Here is a 19,120-nt window from a genome sequence, read left to right as displayed (position 1 = left end):
GGATAGGACTGGTGATAGAAGCAAGGTTTGATGCTGTAAAGAGCAATATTGCATAGGAACCTGGAATGTTAGGTCCATGAATCAAGGCAAATTGGAAGTGGTCAAACAGGACATGGCAAGAGTGAATATCGACATTCTAGGAATCTGAACTAAGATGGGCTGGAATGGGTGAATTTAACTCAGATGACCATTATATCTACTACTGTGGGCAGGAATCCCTTAGAAGAAATGGAGTAACCATCACAGTCAACAAAAGAGTTCGAAATGCAGTACTTGGATGCAATCTCAAAAACGACAGAATGATCTCTGTTCATTTCCAAGGCAAACCATTCAACATCACGCTAATCCAAGCCTATGCCCCGACCAGTTATGCTGAAGAAGGTGAGGTTGAACGGTTCTATAAAGACCCACAAGACCTTCTAGAACTAACACCCCAAAAAGATGTCCTTTTCATTATAGGGGACTGGAATGCAAAAGTAGGAAGTCAAGAAACACCTGGCTGCTACTGCTAAATCGCTTCAGTCGTGTCCGACTCTGTGCGACCCCATAGACGGCAGCCCACCAGGCTCCTCCGTCCCTGGGATTCTCCAGGCAAGAACACTGGAGTGGGTTGTCATTTCCTTCTCCAATGCATGAAAGTGAAAAGTGAAAGTGAAGTCGCTCAGTCCTGTCTGACTCTTAGCGACCCCATGGACTGCAGCCTACCAGGCTCCTCTGTCCATGGGATTTTCCAGGCAAGAGTACTGGAGTGGGTTGCCGTTGCCTTCTCCGAAACACCTGGAGTAATAGGCAAATTTGGCCTTGGAGTACAGAATGAAGCAGGGCAAAGGCTAATAGAGTTCTGCCAAGAGAACGCACTGGTAATAGCAAACCCCGTCTTCCAACAACACAAGAGAAGACTCTACACATTGACATCACCAGATGGTCAACACCGAAATCAGACTGATTATATTCTTTGCAGCCAAAGATGGAGAAGCTCTATACAGTCAGCAAAAACAAGACCAGGAACTGACTGTGGCTCAGATCATGAACTCCTTCTTGCCAAATTCAGACTTAAATTGAAGAAAGTAGGGAAAACCAGTAGATCATTCAGGTATGACCTAAATCAAATCCCTTATGATTGTACAGTGGAAGTGAGAAATAGATTTAAGGGACTAGATCTGATAGAGTGCCTGATGAACTATGGACAGAGGTTCATGACATTGTACAGGAGACAGGGATCAAGGCCATCCCAAAGAAAAAGAAATACAAAAAAGCTAAATGGCTGTCTGAGGAGGCCTTACAAATAGCTGTGAAAAGAAGAGAAGCAAAAAGCGAGGGAGAAAAGGAAGATATTCCCATCTGAATGCAGAGTTCCAAAGAATAGCAAAGAGAGATAAGAAAGCCTTCCTCAGTGATCAATGCAAAGAAAGAGACGAAAACAATAGAATGGGAAAGACTAGAGATCTCTTCAAGAAAATTAGAGATACCAAGGGATCGTATCATGCAAGATGGGCTTGATAAAGGACAGAAATGGTATGGACCTAACAGAAGCAGAAGATATTAAGAAGAGGTGGCAAGAATACACAGAAGAACTGCACAAAAAAGATCTTCACGACCCAGATAATCATGATGGTGTGATTACTCACCTAGAGCCATACATCCTGGAATGTGAAGTCAAGTGGGCCTTAGAAAGCATCACTGTGAACAAAGATAGTGGAGGTGATGGAATTCCAGTTGAGCTATTTCAAATCCTGAAAGATGATGCTGTGAAAGTCCTTCACTCAATATGCCAGCAAATTTGGAAAACTTAGCAATGGCCACAGGACTGGAAAAGGTCAGTTGTCATTCCAATCCCAAAGAAAGGCAGTGCCAAAGAATGCTCAAACTACCACACAATTGCACTCATCTCACACGCTAGTAAGGTACTGCTCAAAATTCTCCAAGTCAGGCTTCAGCAATATGTGAAATGTGAACTTCCAGATGTTCAAGCTGGTTTCAGAAAAGGCAGAGGAACCAGAGATCAAATTGCCAACATTCGCTGGATCATCGAAAAAGCAAGAGAGTTCTAGAAAAACATCCATTTCTGCTTTATTGACTATGCTGAAGCCTTTGACTGTGTGGATTACAATAAACTGTGGAAAATTATGAAAGAGATGGGCATACCAGACCACCTGACCTGCCTCTTGAGAAACCTGTATGCAGGTCAGGAAGCAACAGTTAGAACTGGACATGGAACAACAGACTGGTTCCAAATAGGAAAAGGAGTACGTCAAGGCTGTATATTGTCACCCTGCTTATTTAACTTATATGCAGAGTACATCATGAGAAACGCTGGGCTGGAAGAAGCACAAGCTGGAATGAAGATTGCCGGGAGAAATATCAATAACCTCAGATAGGCAGATGACACCACCTTTATGGCAGAAAGTGAAGAAGAACTAAAAAGCCTCTTGTTGAAAGTGAAAGACGAGAGTGAAAAAGTTGGCTTAAAGCTCAACATTCAGAAAACTAAGATCATGGCATCTGGTCCCATCACTTCATAGGAGATAGATGGGAAAACAGTGGAAATAGTGTCAGACTTTATTTTTTGGGCTCCAAATCACTGCAGATGGTGATTGCAGCCATGAGATTAAAAGACGCTTACTCCTTGGAAGGAAAGTTATGACCAACTTAGATAGCATATTAAAAAGCAGAGACATTACTTTGCCAACAAGTGCCCATCTAGTCAAGGCTATGGTTTTTCCAGTGGTCATGTATGGATGCGAGAGTTGGATGGTGAAGAAAGCTGAGCACCGAAGCATTGATGCTTTTGAACTGTGTTGTTGGAGAAGACTCTTGAGAGTCCCTTGGACTGCAAGGAGATCCAACCTAAAGGAGATCAGTCCTGGGTGTTCACTGGAAGGACTGATGTTGAAGCTGAAACTCCAATACTTTGGCCACCTCATGAGAAGAGTTGACTCATTGGAAAAGACTCTGATGTTGGGAAGGATTGAGGGCAGGAGGAGAAGGGGACGACAGAGGATGAGATGGCTGGATGATGTCACCGACTCAATGGACATGAGTTTGGGTAAACTCCGGGAGTTGGTGATGGACAGGGAGGCCTGGCCTGCTGCAAATCATGGGGTCGCAAAGAGTCGGACACAACTGAGCGACTGAACTGAACTGAACTGAATGTCCTATTGTTTTCATCCCCTCAAAAGAAATCCTCTTGGCTAGATAGTCAACAATTTATTAACTTTCACTCTTTCTTTATTTCTGAGTGTTCTCTGGGTCCTTCTTATAAAAGAGATAGAAGGATTAATCTTGGTTCCTTGTTATTAGTGTGTGCATGTGTGTGTGTGTGTGTATGTGTGTGTGTGTGTGTATAATAATTGTGATGATGGTTGTATGCATTTATTTGCTTATTGTCCAACTTTGGAGACTGATTCCATATTTCCCATGATGACGTAATTAACCTATAATAGGTTACTTAGGGAGTTTTTCCTTTTTATTTTGATATGTCTAGTCAATAGCACATTGAATGGCTTGTGGTAGCTTGTAAATGTTTCTTGAATGAATGAGGGAACTGCATTTTTTAAACTGGCATCATGTAACACATACCATTTCTATCTTTTTTATCTTTAGTATGGTTTCTGTTTATTAACAGCTATGTCTGTCATAGAATAAAGGCACAGATTTTGGTAAATGTAACATCTATTCATATGGATTTTCACTTTGTAAACTGACATCTATTTTTGCAATTTACATACTATTATAAAGTTTTACTTGTATATAAAGTATATTTAAAACATAACTATATTATAATAAATATGCATTATGCAGTATATCATAAATGTTTTGTGATACAACTTTGATGTAATTTTCTTGTGATAAAACAAAACATTACAGATTAGTTGAAGTTTTTATTGGTCCTATGTACTAAATGTTAATAATGATATGCATATCAAATAGATGGGATGCAGCTTAAGCAGTACCTCTATGGTAAAATACAGGTGAAGTTCATTTATTAGGAAAGAATAGGTTGAAAACAAAAATATAACATCCATTTCAAGAAGATAATAAAAGAATGATATGTTAAATCCAAAGGAGAAAGGAAGGTAAGATCAGAAGTCAATGAAATGGAAATCTATCGTAAAATAGAAAAAGTCAACAAAGCAGAAATTTGGTAATTTGAAAAGTTCAAGAAAGAAAATCCATTTAAAAACTTAGGAAAACTGATCAAGAGAGAAAACAAAGTGCATATTAATAATGAAAATAGGAACATAATATACAGATCTTACAGATATAAAGTTAAATAAATATGATGAATATAATAAACAATTATTTTTACTGTACACAAGTTAACTTAAATGGAAAATACCTTTGAAAAACATTAGTGTCCAGAACTCAAACAAGAAAGAGAAAATCTGGATTGTTTCATATCTGTCAAAAATTTTTAATAAATTAAAAAAAAAGGTTTCAAAGAAAACTTAAAGTCAAAAGGGTTTCATATGAATTCGCTGCATGCATTTAAGAAAGAAATAATATCAATATTGTACCTGCTCTTTCAGAAAATTGACCAATTTCTAACTGGCTTCATGAGTGACATCTAAACAAGACAATTATAAGAAAAAGTAATTGATGGCTAATATGGCTATGAACATAGATCCATATATTTAAAAAACAGCAAATAGTAAATAGTGACCTATAAAAAAGATAATATGCTACGGTAAAATACAGATTATCCCAAGAAATTATACTTCAAAGAAATTATGAATGCGCCTTATTCTAACAGACAAAAGGGATAAAAACCATATGATCATCTCATTAAATAAAATTAAAATATTTTTAATTACAAAACTCTGAGTAAATTAGAAGTAGAAGAATAGTACTTTAATTTGAAAAGACATATATAAAAATAGAAAAGCTGGGCTTCCCAGGTGGTTCAGCAATAAAGAATCCACCTGCCAATGCAGGAGACACAAGTTCAATCCCTGGTCCAAGAAGATCCCACATGCCACAGAGCAACTAAACCTGCATGCCACAACTATTGAACCTGTGCTCTAGAGCCCAGGAATCACAACTACTGAAGCCCATGTCCTCTGTAGCCTGTGCTCAGCAACAAGAGAAGCCACTGCAATGAGAAGCCCACACACTGCAACTAGAGATAAGACCACACAGTAATGAAGACCCAGTACAGCCAATAAATAGATAGATAAAATTATTTAAACAATTTAAAAATACAAAAGCTAACATTATTTTAATGAAAAAAATATTGAACATTTACCCACTGATGTAAGGAAAAGTCAAAGATGCTTCTCAGTATTTTTGTCCAAAATTATATGAAATGTTCAAAAAAGAAAGTATAACAGTTTTAAAGAATAAAGCAAAAATATCTGTGTTTGTAAATGATTAAGTGGTCAACATAAAATATATAAACATTAAACATAAGTGAAATTAGAAAAGCTGCCCTGATATAAAAACCAGATACAAAACTGAAATTCTGCATAATTGAAAAAATCTGAAATTAAAATTTTAAAAGTCATGTACAATAGACTTCAAAACATCAAATATATAAAAATAAATGTAAGTTTTCAACCTGGGATGTACATAAGAATTCCTTATGGAATTTTATAAAAATGCAGTTATCTAGGCTTACTCTAGATTCACTTAATCTCTTTATTTGGTATTCTTGGTAGTTTTGGTATTTTCTTTGTATATTATGTATATCATTTCCCATGTCTATTATGTTATGTATCAATGTTGTTTCCATGTAAAAAACTATGCTAATTATCAGATATAACATTACTGCACTTAGATAGTCTATATAATTACCCTTAGAGACATTTTGCTTGAAATCTCTTTTTTTGTAATAGCTTTATTATCTTGTTTTGCATGCCATGGAAACAACCAAATCTACTTGTCAGTTGCATTATTTGTGTTCTCAACTCTCATCTGACTTTTTACATTTGAATGCATAAGTAATCAATTCACAATGACCACTTAAAGATAAATTTAACCATCTTAAGTTAGCTTACCTCTCTCAAAATAATAGATAATTTTTAACTCTGATATGCATTCATGAAAGCTCTGCAATCAGCAATAGGGCTGGAGTTTTGTCTTCAACACAAAAGGAACCTGCTAGAGCCAATGAAAAAGGACTGAATCAATGACTTCAAACTCTTATAACTCAACTCCTGGGTAACTTTCAGGCTGTTCCAGTGGGCTGAATCATGATTCCCATAGCTCTTTTTAGTCAATAGACAAATAAGTTCATAAGACTACTAAAACAAGATCGAGTGGAACAAGAATAAATTGCATAGAACTGGATGAACTGATGAGTAACATTTTATTGTGTTTGGAATACTGTTGATGTGATTTATGTTCTATTTTCTGAATATATAATGAGGCTCTATCTCATTCTCTTAAGTTATAATAATCTAGTAGACTCTGTTTTTACAAATTGAATGAAACATTATGAAGTCATTGCTGATTCTCACTGAATCCTCTGAGTTCAAGAAACTCTTATTGAGGGTCTTTACTTTTCAGTACAAGGTGTTACTTTTGTAGGTATAATAAGAACCTGTCCTCTTTTTAAACATGACATAATTTGAAAAGTTGATTATGCAACATTGAAAATGTTACTCATTTAATCAGGTCTGAGCAGTCACTTTTAGGGAACAAAGGTTGACTTTACAAAGTCTATGCTGACAAAGCCCACCCAGGTAAATTAGCCTGTTTCTTGACTTATAGGTAGCCATAGAGGTGGTAAAAGAGACCAGAATGGCAGGTCAGAATCGTGGGATGTCTTGCAGAGTGCAAGAAAATAAACTACTACCCGTATGTCTGGATACCTGAGAAGTAATCTGGTCAAGGATTTTTTTTGGTTATAGCTTCCTCTCTTTCCTCTTTTGATAGAATACAATAGCAGCTTTAAAACATCCTATCTGAGACTCTATGTGGAAATTTCCTGCACTGCAGACTTAGGAAGTCCTATCTGATAAATTAACATTCTTTCTTCATCTGTATAAATAATGAAGCCAAATCTAATGAGGAGAGCCTTTTCTTGGATCAAGAATGATTTTTCTTTGAAATAATATTTCATGAAAATGGGAAAGACTATATGAAAAAAAAATGTATTCTTCAATGGAAAATTCTTCATTGTTCACGGTCCACTCTGATGGGTTATTTACTTCTCATCATGTGGGGACTTGGAGTTTTCATTGTCTTTGATCTATTTTCCAACTCTGCAAGTTGTAGATACTAATAGCAGTCAAAATAATTAATGTTGGTAGACATTCACATAAATTATCTGGTGGAGGGTCAATTTTCATGTGTACTATATGATGGAAGAAGTCATATTTCAACTCATTTGCAAATTAATGTAAATTTTTTATTCATACATGTATCTTTTATATTTGGTCTCCTTTGTACTGAGTGTATCATTTGCCTGGTTCTTTCATTACAAATGAGTTAAATGATATCTTTAATAGATGTTATTTTATTTCTTTGTGAGAGCTGCTATTTTATAAAAATTAATCCTTCTCAGGGTTTATATTCTTGCATAAGAGAAAAAACAAATTACATCATGTAAAATGAGCTATGGCCTTAGGTAAAACCTGGAATACAGAAAACTTTCTGCCTTATATAACTTAGAAAATGATATTTTAATGCTCATGAAAGAAGTAGTAAAACAAAATAAATGAATTAAATTATTCTTGTATTTTTGTAAGCTCTGCATATATGCGTACTTGTTTGTCTTATTGGCTCCATGCGTGCATTGCCATTGCTCTTCTCAATTTCAGTTCCTGAGAGCACAGGTATAGATCATAAAAGTGGAAAACTATGTGTTGGAAAGGGATATTTTAAATGAATAATCAATCCTCTGTCACTTCTAATCACTAGACAGTTGTATACACATATGTTACATTAAACATGATCAAAATGGCAAGTGCATATTGTGTTCAAAAGGCTGGTAAGGAAAGCTGAGTGAAAGGAGAGCTTAGAACATTTTATGTTTACATAAGAGCTCTAATCCTAAGTCCTTAACCAGGAAGGCTGAGTCTTCAATCTTAACATATTGAGAGAAGATATTGTATATTGTAAAGTGATTAATATACGATGTGATTGATTAACTCTGCTGCTCCATGTCCTGTACTGACTGGATTTACATTGTGGTTGAGAACCCCTGTCAGCTGTATTTTTGACACAGTTTCACTAAAATTAAATTTCTTATCTGCTGGTTCTTCACACAGTATATAATGGGGTTCATCAATGGAGGTACCAGCAGGAATACATCAGCCATGAGGATTTTAACAATTGGGGAACTGTATTTGGCAAACCGGTAGATGACAGCTAGAGAGATAATGGGAACATAGAAGATGAGCACAGCAATGATGTGGGAAACACATGTATTGAGGATCTTGAGCCTTTCGTTCTGTGATGCTATGCTCAACACTGCTTTAAGTATCAGCATGTAGGACATGAAAATACATGTTATGTCTAGGATGCCTGTGAGAGCCACAAACAAGCCATAAATGACATTAATCTTGTTGTCAGAGCAGGCCAGCTTCATGACATCCTGATGGAGGCAGTAGGAATGGGAAAGGAGGTTCTTCTTACAGTATCTTAGATGTTTCAGGGTGAAAGGGAAAGGAAGGATCAACAAAACATTTTTGAGAGAAAAGACAAGGCCTATTTTTATGACTCTGGTACTGGTTAGGATAGAAGCGTATCTCAGAGGATTGCAGATGGCAATAAAGCGATCAAAAGACATGATGAGAAGTAATGATGATTCCATAGCTGAAAATCCATGAATGAAAAACTCTTGGGCAATACAGGCATTAGGGGAAATTTTTGGAGCATTGAACAAGAATATTCTTAGCATGGTAGGGAGAGAGGAGAGAGACAGTCCCAAGTCAGAGACAGCCAACATGGATAGAAAATAATACATGGGTTCATGCAGAGAAGGCTCCATTTTTATGAAAAAGAGGATGGTGCAGTTCCCCAGGATGGCAACAACGTACATGAGACAAATGGGAACGGAGACCCAAATGTTGGCAGACTCCAGCCCTGGGATTCCAATGAGGAAGAAGGTAGAGATATCAGTTTCAGAGGTGTTGAAGATGGACATGCCAGAATATGAGGAAATCAAGATGAGAGGCCCAGGAAACACTTTCTGCAGTGATGAAAAGAGATTGGCTCAAATGCCTGACTCTAGCCTATTGCAATCATTTAAGGTCCTGTGAATCCAAGTGCTATTCATTTAGTTCTCAGGTATAAACCTAAATGGATAAAAATAGATACATACAGAGTTAGATGTCAATATCCAACTGAAGATGAAAACTGAGAGAAAAGGAAAACAAATTGAAACCTACAAGAGATAATTTATAACAGACATACATTCAACACAAGGACTGATGGTTCAATTAAATAGTCACATAGACAATAATGTATACAAATGAATATACATATAATTATCTATTTTCCAAATAAAGAATTTGAGACTTTTGCCCTTCTTATGTAAATATAACACTCTCCACTGTTAAGGACTTCATTAAAACATCAATGAATTTACATAAAATTCAGAGACAATGTATTTTCCCAAGTCTTCTTATATAAAACAAGGGTTAAATTTTCTTTTCCTTGAGTTTTTTATGTCTCTCAAAACATTTGGTCCTTTTCTCCACAGAGCATTTTATATCTTTTGCAAAATTTATTTTTAGATTTTACATTGTTGTTATTATTTATAGAATCATTTACTGTCTATTACTATTATCTTTCTTAATGATTACTCCAGTACTCTTGCCTGGAAAATTCCTTGGATGGGGGAGCCTGGTAGGCTACGGTCCATGGGTTTGCAAAGAGTAGGACACGACTGAGTAACTTCACTTTCTTTCTTTCTATACTTCCTTTTGGAGAAGGAAATGGAAACCCACTCCAGTGTTCTTGCTTGGAGAGTCCCATGGACAGAGGGGCCTGGTGGGCTGCGGTCTATGGGGTTGCAAAGAGTCGGACACGACTAAGCAACTAACACACACACACACTGGTCATATAGAAAAATACCATAAATTGTTGTCATAGAAGCCTGTTATCAGACTATATTGATTATTTTCTTTTTGTATCTTCTCCTCCTACCACAGTTCTGAATGTTCCTTCATCATCTTTCTTCCCCTTGATCCTTTATGAGTGTGTGCAGCCTAAGTTACTTCAGCCTTGTCTGACTCTCTGCAGCCCTATGGACCGTAGCCTGCCAGGCTCCTCTGTCCATGGAATTTTCCCAGCAAGAATATTGGAGTGGGTTGCCATGACCTCCTCCAGGGGGTCTTCTTGACCCAGGGATCAAACTGTCTCCTAAGTCTCCTGCATTGGCAGGTGGGTTCTTTACCACTAGTGCCACCTGAGAAGCTCCTACCCTGTATACACCTCTGTAAAGAAATCCTCCAAAAAACATTCCTGAATCGATTCTTTATGGACATCTATTTCTCGCTAGCACATAGTCTTTTGTTCCTTTTAGTTGAAGTGCTCTTCCTCTTTTTAGTCCTTACAGTGTTCTCTTTATCATTGATGTTCTGCAGTTCAATATGAAATACATAGGTAGAGATTTACAGTTAATATCTACTTAGAGATTGATATTTTCAACCTGATTTTTCAGTTTTGAATGTTGTCTACCATTATAACTTTCAACATTGTCTATTTAGTAATAACTTCTTGTTAGATTGAAAAAGTTCAACATTTTCCAGCTAACTTGCTGGTTAGATTCCTTCATATTTTCAAACTCTTCCTTTATTTATGTTGCATTTTGGTTCGTTCTTTAGTACTACCTTCTAGTTTATTAATTCTGTCTTTATCCGTGTCTGGTCTCTAATAACTATTGAGTTTTATTTCATTTACTCTATTTTTCTTTTAAAATAAACATTATTTTAATAATCTTCAATTTCAATTTATAGCTACCAATCCCCCCAATAATTTTTCATTTATTTGTATTGTTATTATGGTCTTTAATTTTTTGAGAATAGTAAGGTTGCCTAATTCCAAAATTCATCTCTAGTTTTATTGACTTCTTTTCTCATGGGTAAGTATTCTTATTATTGAAATTGTAGAATATCTTTGTCAGTATTAGTCTTCATCTTTGTTTTGCAATTCTACTTATAATCCCATCTTGAGTGGAAATTTCCTTGTTTGTTTCTTGATTTATTTTGTTCCTGTTCCATGATTAGATATAGTAGTTGGCTCTTCTGACTTCCTTAAGTTGTAAATTGTAATGTCTTTTTATAATGGTTAAGGGATCTTATTTCAAAGGAGAACTAAGTGCAGTGTTGCCCATTTTCCCCAACAATCTCAAGACCTAGCTGGTTACTGGGAGCAGACTCATGCTGTGACAACAGGTATTTCCACTCTCCATGTGGGTTAATAACTTGGTACTTTGAACTGATTCCTTGTCAAACATGAAGCACTATCATTCTGAGTCTCATATAGGTGCTGAGCTGACAACCACCAATGTGTCTCTACAGCAGGAGTCAAGTGGGCTTGTGGATTCAGTTTCAATACGGTTGTATGTTTTTATATTGCATCTCAAAATATCTGTCTATCTATAATGTATTTTATACTTGTTGTCTGACCTAAGGAGCATGACAATGCATTTTCATCATTTTTATTATATCTATTTTTGCTATACGTTTTGGTGTCTAGTGGAAATTTACATATATGATTCAGCTCACCACACTGAATAAAATTCATCATCAAAAGTTAGATACGATTTTAGAAATATAATTTGTTAATGCTTATGTTTGGGAACAATTAATTTTGTTGAGAATTACTTGTTCATGTGCTCTTTGGAAAATAATGAATTAAGGTACAAATTTGTCCAAAAATACAATAGAGCTAATTGCAAGTTTATCATCAATCCCTGTTATGAGGGATTTGATAATATTCCTCAGATTTGAAATATTCAGGCAGTTCCTAGGTACTACTATTCTTATCTTTAATTACATCTTCAACCATTGTGTTACTATAATCCTGTTGTCACTGATGGAGAATTCTTAAAAGGTCATGTTCCCTTTCGTAACTATTTCTTTTCTGTAATTATTCTCTCTGGCAATCTCAAATTCTAATGATTGCAATCCACCTTCAATTGTTTCTGAGCTGTTGCAGCTGCTCCGTGAACTGGATTATTTGGATTGGACTCCACCTCCAACTTGCTATAATTATTTTCCTCTATCCAAACTACTTCTATTTCTAGGCTGTCTATAATATTTTATTGATATTTATTCCCCTTAAGGATTAGATGTCAAGGAGAAAGACAATTAGAGAGAAACTCTTAGGAGTTCCCAGATTTGATAAAATAAATTACATCCATTAAAAAGAAAAAGAAAAAAACCTGGAAGGTGTTTGAATATTGTTCACCTTAGACATTGGAAGACTCATTCAGAGTAAGGTGATGAATAAACTTGTTACAGTGACTGATACCATTGTGATATTTGTCTGCCTAAATGCTAATCCAGTTGTGTCAAGTCATAGAACTACTAGCAGAGAGCTATCTGTTAGACTTGGTCTTCCAATTCCCAAAATTTGCTCATGACACTAATCTGAAAGGAGTGAAATAAATGTTCATGCTGTTAAGTAGAGATTGGAAGTTCTGTCTCCAGGACAGATGTGTCACACTGTGAGAGCTAAGTGAGCTGTTTGAGGAGAATGTTCCTTTGCTGCCTGGGGCTCCTCTTTTGTCTGGATTAGTCTCTAACATCAGCCTTCCTTGTTAATGCCTCTCCCCCAACTGTTAAGTTGTTCCTTTTTGGCTAATGGAGACTCTGATCCTCTTTCAATTTTCTTCCAAATGTTATCTAGCAAATCAATTTAAACACTTTGAATTTTGAGTTGTAAATCCTTCTATACCATATCCTATAAATAACTCTGCTCATATCAGTTTTCTTAATATAATGAAAAACTACTTGATTACTGATTAATCAAGAGAAAACAAAATAATAAGAAAATTTTCAAAAGTAAGTTATACACTCATCATTATCAACCTCTACTTGTCCTGAATTATAAAAAAAAAAAAAAAAAGTATGACTCTCTTTAGGTAATACTATACCTCTCTGGAAAAGCTATTTACTTTCTTGAAAGGGTGACATTTTTTTTTAAGAGACTCTAGAGGAAAGCAGAATACTGCACAGAAAATTTTCCAGTATGTTTTCCTTTCAGAAGGCCCTAAACATTCCAATTCTCTGGTTTTCAAAAATGTGAAAAATGTAGTTTAATTAATACATACAGAATGGTTTTAAAGTTGTAATAAAGTTCACTGTTTATATAGGAGTTATTAAATGAGACTGTTTGTTTGTTCTTTGTATTAAAAGTAGAGTGATATTTATGTAGTCAGGATGGTAGTATTACCCAGACTGTTTCAGGTCTTGAGTATATTCTGAGACTGAAGCAGCTATTGAACAGTAAAAGCATAACAGCTTATTAGGAATAAGATACACATCTTCATGTTCTTCATTGATAAGATTCGTAATTTGAACATGACGGTTTTCAGGCACTTACCAAGGTGTTGGCCACTGCATTTACATATCAGGGTTAAACAAGAGACGAATTTAGGATGAAGCTACTTCAATCCCAGTTGTTAGGCACAAGGGTTGATCATGACAGTATGATTCTAGTTCTCCTATGCTGTTACCTTTTTAGTAGAACTGAGGCCTCTGGGGATGATAAATCAGGAAATGGTACCCAGAGACTGAAAAGTCCACAGATAAGTCTTGAAATGAGTTAATTCACAGAGAGGTCAACTGAATTTCCATTATGCATATGCATTAGCCATTTACGGTTAATGCCCTACAAGGCTTCCTTATTCCATGAAGCAGAATGGTCAGACAGAGCTGGAGCTAGATCATGGAGGATGCTTTAGGGTCTGTAGTCAGATCCATGTTTTGTTAAGCACATGCAATTTTTATAAAAGCTATTTGGGTTCTTTTGTATATGTATATGTGTATGTATTACAGGTAAAAATCGCACGCTGTAATAGTTAAAGCTTTCCAACTTTGGACAAATGATTTAACTCTGAGTTTTAATTCCCTAATGTATAAAATGAGGAATAATACAAGAACTCATGCAACTGGCTTGTGACACTTAAAGACTGGTAAAAGTGGCTGCTCTTACTATTGCAGTTATCATTTTGATAATTATTACTATGCCTATTTTCAAGGTTTCCTGATGCTTCTTGTTGACGGTGCTTTGCAGTCAAATTAGGAATGTGATTGCAATCAATATTATGAATCACAAGGGCCAGTCCAAAACAACACTGGTTATCAACAGTCTGAGACTGTCACAAAACATCAGTAAATATAATAAAGGACACAATGTTTGGAAATAAGGGATAAAAAGGCTAGCATTACTTATGAAGGTGTGATTGGTACAAAATAAGGCCTGTTATATAACTGATTCATTAGAAATTAAAATAAACAATAATTTTTCATAAAAAGACCAAATATAAATTGATTTTACTTTTATGTATCAGTACCAAAGATTTACAAAAAGATAATTTTAAATGCTCTTCACATAAGGATACATTAGTACAAACACTTAATAATAAATCTAATATAAGAGGTGGTGCTAATGGTAAAGAACCCTGCCTGCCAATGCAGGAGACATAAGAGACACAGGTTCAATCCCTGGGTCAGGAAGATCCCCTGAAGGAGGAAATGTAATCCACCACAATATTCTTGCCTGGAGAATCCCATGGACAGAGGAGCCTGGTGGGTTACAGTCCATAAGATTGCAAAGAGTAGGACATGACTAAAGTGACTGGGCGCACACGCATGCACAAAATAAGATATATATTATCTTTTTAATGTTGATCTGAAATAAATGATCTGACAAGTATTTTTCCAGGTAAAATGAGTTTGTTCAGGATCAGCAGAAAATTGTGATTCAGTGTCTTTAACCATGGCGAGCCATGTGCAAGTTCCATATGGCGAGGGAATAAAAAAGCTTTTATAAGAGAGAAAAAGGAAAATGGGAAAGCTATTGGAAACAAACAGTCCATGACTTTTCATTAGCTAAGTCCTTGTCAGGAAAGAAGAGTAGTTTTTCTTCTTCCTCTTGGGCTCTCCTATCATTGCAAGGCAGGAGAGCTCCCCGCTCTGGTCTCCCAACTCTATTTAATTGAGTTTTCTGTAGTAAATTTTTTACATAGCAGAAAACTATAAAACAGCACTGAGAAAAAATAAAACTTTAATTAATTGAGGTCTATATTCTTGGATTCAAATTTCAATTCTTCCCAAATTGGTTTATAGATTTAATACATTTCAGTAAAAGTCCCCATACGTATCTTGTATAAATTGATCCTGTTTCTAAAATGTATAAATTCAAAGAGGTAGATAACCAAGACATAAGCTAAGAAAAAGAATGGATTGGAAAACTGCTCCATGCTAAACACTATGGTAATTGTAATGAACCAGAGAATGGAATTTGCCTTTACAGAGCTTAATGTGGAGACTTGAATCCTCTTAGGGCTTAATGTATGATTATGAAACACATGGCTAATGGAAAACTGTTCAGTGAGAAGCAGGAAATACCTTATAACCCCCTTACAGAAGGGGGTTAAAGTATTATCAAGAATTTATTCTCAAATGCTCTTTAGAAAAGTGAAAACTACTAGATTTGAAAGGACTGGGAGAGATATGCGGATAAACATAGTGGCATATTTTTACAAATTTCAGGATTACATGCTTTTGATACAGCTGTGGTTAAGGGCTGTTCATATTAATTTCATCTCTAGGGATCCAGTAGGTTCCGAAACCAATCCCTAAGCTTCTATCTCAGGTGAAACCAGAAATATATATAGAGATGGTATAAATATTTAAGCCTCACTATTCATAGAATCAAAGGTTTTCAAGACCTCAATATGTGGAGAATCAAAATTATAGCCTCTGGAATCCATTCAAGTTTGATCTTCAGACAGAGATGAAAAGTCTTCTTAGGTGAGAAATAAAGCAAAGAGAGCAAAAAATAAAAGCAGAGAAATACAAAGAGAAATAAAAAGAAATATAAAGATAATAGCAAGGTTGAAAAAAAATAGAGAAAGCAACCAAAATAGAATGTGACTTTACCTGCAATGGAGGAAAGTTTAGGCAGAGAAAATCAGTATGGAACTGAAATATTTTGTATGATTAGGGATTCATATTGATATAATTGGCTTATTTGCAAATTTCAGATTTTTTAATTACAAATAAATAGTGGGTAGATTTTGGCACCAGAGAAGGCAATGGCAACCCACTCCAGTGTTCTTGCCTGGAGAATCCCAGGGACGGGGAAGCCTGGTGGGCTGCCATCTATGGGGTCGCACTGAGTCGGACACGACTGAAGTGACTTAGCAGCAGCAGCAGCAGCAGCTTTTGGCACAGTTTAAGATACAAAGATTAAAGAGAGCAAAAATCATTAAAAGAACAACGTGCAATTTATGAAAAATGAAAACAGGAGTGTCATTGTCTTTAGAGGTAAACAATTTTGAAGTATATGATATATCTTAATATCCTACTTCAATATTTTTTTTTATAAATTTATTTATTTTAGTTGGGGGCTAATTACTTTACAATATTGTAATAGTTTTTGCCATACATTGACATGAATCAGCCATGGGTTTACATGTGTTCCCCTTCCTGGACCCCCCACCCACCTCCCTCCCCATCCCATCCCTCTGGGTCATCCCATTGCCCCGGCCCTGAGCCCTTGTCTCATGCATCGAACATGGAATGGTGTTCTGTTTCACATATGATAATATACATGTTTCAATGCTATTCTCCCAGAACGTCCCACCCTCACCTTCTCCCTCAGAGTCCATAAGATTGTTCTATGCATCTGTGTCTCTTATTCTGCCTCGCATATAGGGTTATCGTTACCATCTTTCAAATTCCATATATATGCATTAGTATACTGTACTGGTGTTTTTCTTTCTGGCTTACTTCACTCTGTATAATGGGCTCCAGTTTCATCCATCTCAGTAGAACCAATTCAAATGTATTTTTTTAATGGCTGAGTAATATTCCATTGTGTATATGTACCACAGCTTCCTTATCCATTCGTCTGCTGATGGACATCTAGGTTGCTTCCATGTCCTGGCTTTTGTAAACAGTGCTGCGATGAACACTGGGGTACACGCGTCTCTTTCAATTCTGGTTTCCTCGGTGTATATGCCCAGCAGTGGGATTGCTGGGCCTACTTCAATATTTACCAACAATTTTAAGACAGGTTGGTCAGTGAATGAGTAACTGAAGACTGTGGGCAAGATGCTAGAGAGGCTATAATAAAATGGTTTTCTTATCCTCTGTGGTTCTCCCTTAACTGTTTGGAATAGGTAACTGTATTCCATGAGTGTTTTCTGCCCTTTGAAACAATCTTGTCATTGGTCCAGTCTTTTCCGACTATTTATTTTTCAACTTACTGTGATTAAATTGCATTAAAAAAAACCAAAATGCCCCAAAGAATTATGTTTAATGAAATGTATTGAACGTCAGAAGAAAATGTACATAAAAAGGGCAATAATGAAGGGACTGAGAAAAAGTGAAACACATCATAGGTGAGTCAGTAAGAGAAAAGGGTAAGAAAAATAAAATGTAAATAGAGATATTCCTGCCTGTCCCAAAATGAAATATATGGACGGGCCAACCACTGAAGTTTTCTAAAGCTGCAGTTTGCACTGAGAGGATCTAGAGCATGGAGAAAAACATTTTAAAAGAACAATGATTCACCTTACTTTTTGTAACTTCTCGAGAATTAAAGAAAATGTGATTTATATTAAGGTTAGAATAAAAGGAAAATGCATAGAATAATTTTTGGCATGGGGAAAAATAAACCACCTTCTAATATGACCACAATATAATCTTTGAATGTGTGTGTTCTATATTTGTACTTCAATGTTAATATCTAGAGCCTTTTGATAAGTTGAGATTTAAATAGAAATTAAAGCAAAATTTCTGAATAAGAAAGAAGAATGAAGAAATTCAATGAGAGATTTTAGAAGATTTTGCAGATTAAGCAAAAAGTGCTATTTGAAGGTAAACAAAAATAAATGTGTTGGACAATTATTCTTACTGGTAAATGCAGAATGTGGTGAGTGGCCGACTGCTTTATCTTAGACAAGAGAGCTAGTGAAGGTTCAGTGTAAACTGCTTGGGGCTGGAAAACAGTAGCAGAGAGATGTCCAACTCTAAGAGGACAGAGATGACTGCATTGGCAGAAAAGGGAGAAAGTGACAAATCTTTCTTATTCCATGAAGAGAAAGTTTGCTTGGTATTTCCTTCTGTTCCTCATTATAGATGCCAGGCCAAAGTTCTCTTTGGAATTACAGACTGTTGAGCCTGAGAACTTTCAGTTTTTAAGCTGTCAGACACTAAGGGTCTAACAAAGAAGCATGAGCGAGAAGCTGAGACATTGTAGCGAAGATGTCTGAAGCTGACAATATCTAGACTCTAAAGGATGAGGCAAGTGAAGAATCTTCTCAAGGACAGTCAATAGGCTTGCTGCTGCTGCTAAGTCGCTTCAGTCGTGTCCGACTCTGTGCGACCCCATAGACGGCAGCCCACCAGGTTCCGCCGTCCCTGGGATTCTCCAGGCAAGAATACTGGAGTGGGTTGCCATTTCCTTCTCCAGTGCATGAAAGGGAAAAGTGAAAGTGAAGTCGCTCAGTCATGTCCGACTCTTAGCAACCCCATGAGCTGCAGCCTACCAGGCTCCTCCGTCCATGGGATTTTCCAGGCAAGAGTACTGGAGTGGGGTGCCATTGCCTTCTCCGGTCAATAGGCTTAGACAGGGCTAAATTAAAACAGAGAACTGAAGGGGCTGGTTATCCCATAGGGCTTAGCTTCTGTGCCCAATGCCATCAGTCAAGGGTATGGCATATACAGCATTAGTAGAGGCAAGCACAATGAAGATTGTTCAGGGAAAGTAAAACTAGACATTAAAATTACGTTTTCGAAAAGGAAAAAGAACTTGTTTGTTATTGAAAGCCAAAGCCACTGATGGTAAATGCCTTGGGCTGCATTGATGGGTTTGCTATGGGTTCTCAGAGGTAGGTGCCAAAGCGTCATAAAATTAGGAAAACAGTTACTATTTTCTAAAAATGTTTTATGGACGTATAGTTGAGTTATAGTGTTGTTTAATTTCAAGT

The 19,120-nt window shown here is 36.2% G+C and overlaps 2 protein-coding genes across 3 annotated transcripts in view; both read right to left on the bottom strand.

Annotated features, from left to right (window-relative positions):
* LOC145525653 (olfactory receptor 51I2-like) overlaps positions 1-19,120 on the bottom strand; it is a 550,369-nt gene that overhangs the window by 290,570 nt on the left and 240,679 nt on the right. The gene's annotated exons all lie outside the window — the stretch shown is intronic.
* Positions 8,150-9,091, bottom strand: LOC145525691 (olfactory receptor 51A4-like). The gene has a single exon (XM_081539215.1). The coding sequence runs from the start codon at positions 9,089-9,091 to the stop codon at positions 8,150-8,152; it is 942 nt and encodes a 313-aa protein (XP_081395341.1).

The sequence above is a fragment of the Giraffa tippelskirchi genome, chromosome 11, assembly GCF_054371585.1.
Source record: "Giraffa tippelskirchi isolate mGirTip1 chromosome 11, T2T-mGirTip1v1.2.pri, whole genome shotgun sequence".
Lineage (NCBI taxonomy): Eukaryota > Metazoa > Chordata > Mammalia > Artiodactyla > Giraffidae > Giraffa > Giraffa tippelskirchi.
Note: the sequence above shows the minus strand (reverse complement) of the source record. Positions and strands in the feature narration are given on the sequence as shown.

Coding starts and splice junctions, on each gene's coding strand:
- LOC145525691 (XM_081539215.1), bottom strand. CDS start 9,091: ATGTCCATCTTCAACACCTCTGAAACTGATATCTCTACCTTCTTCCTC.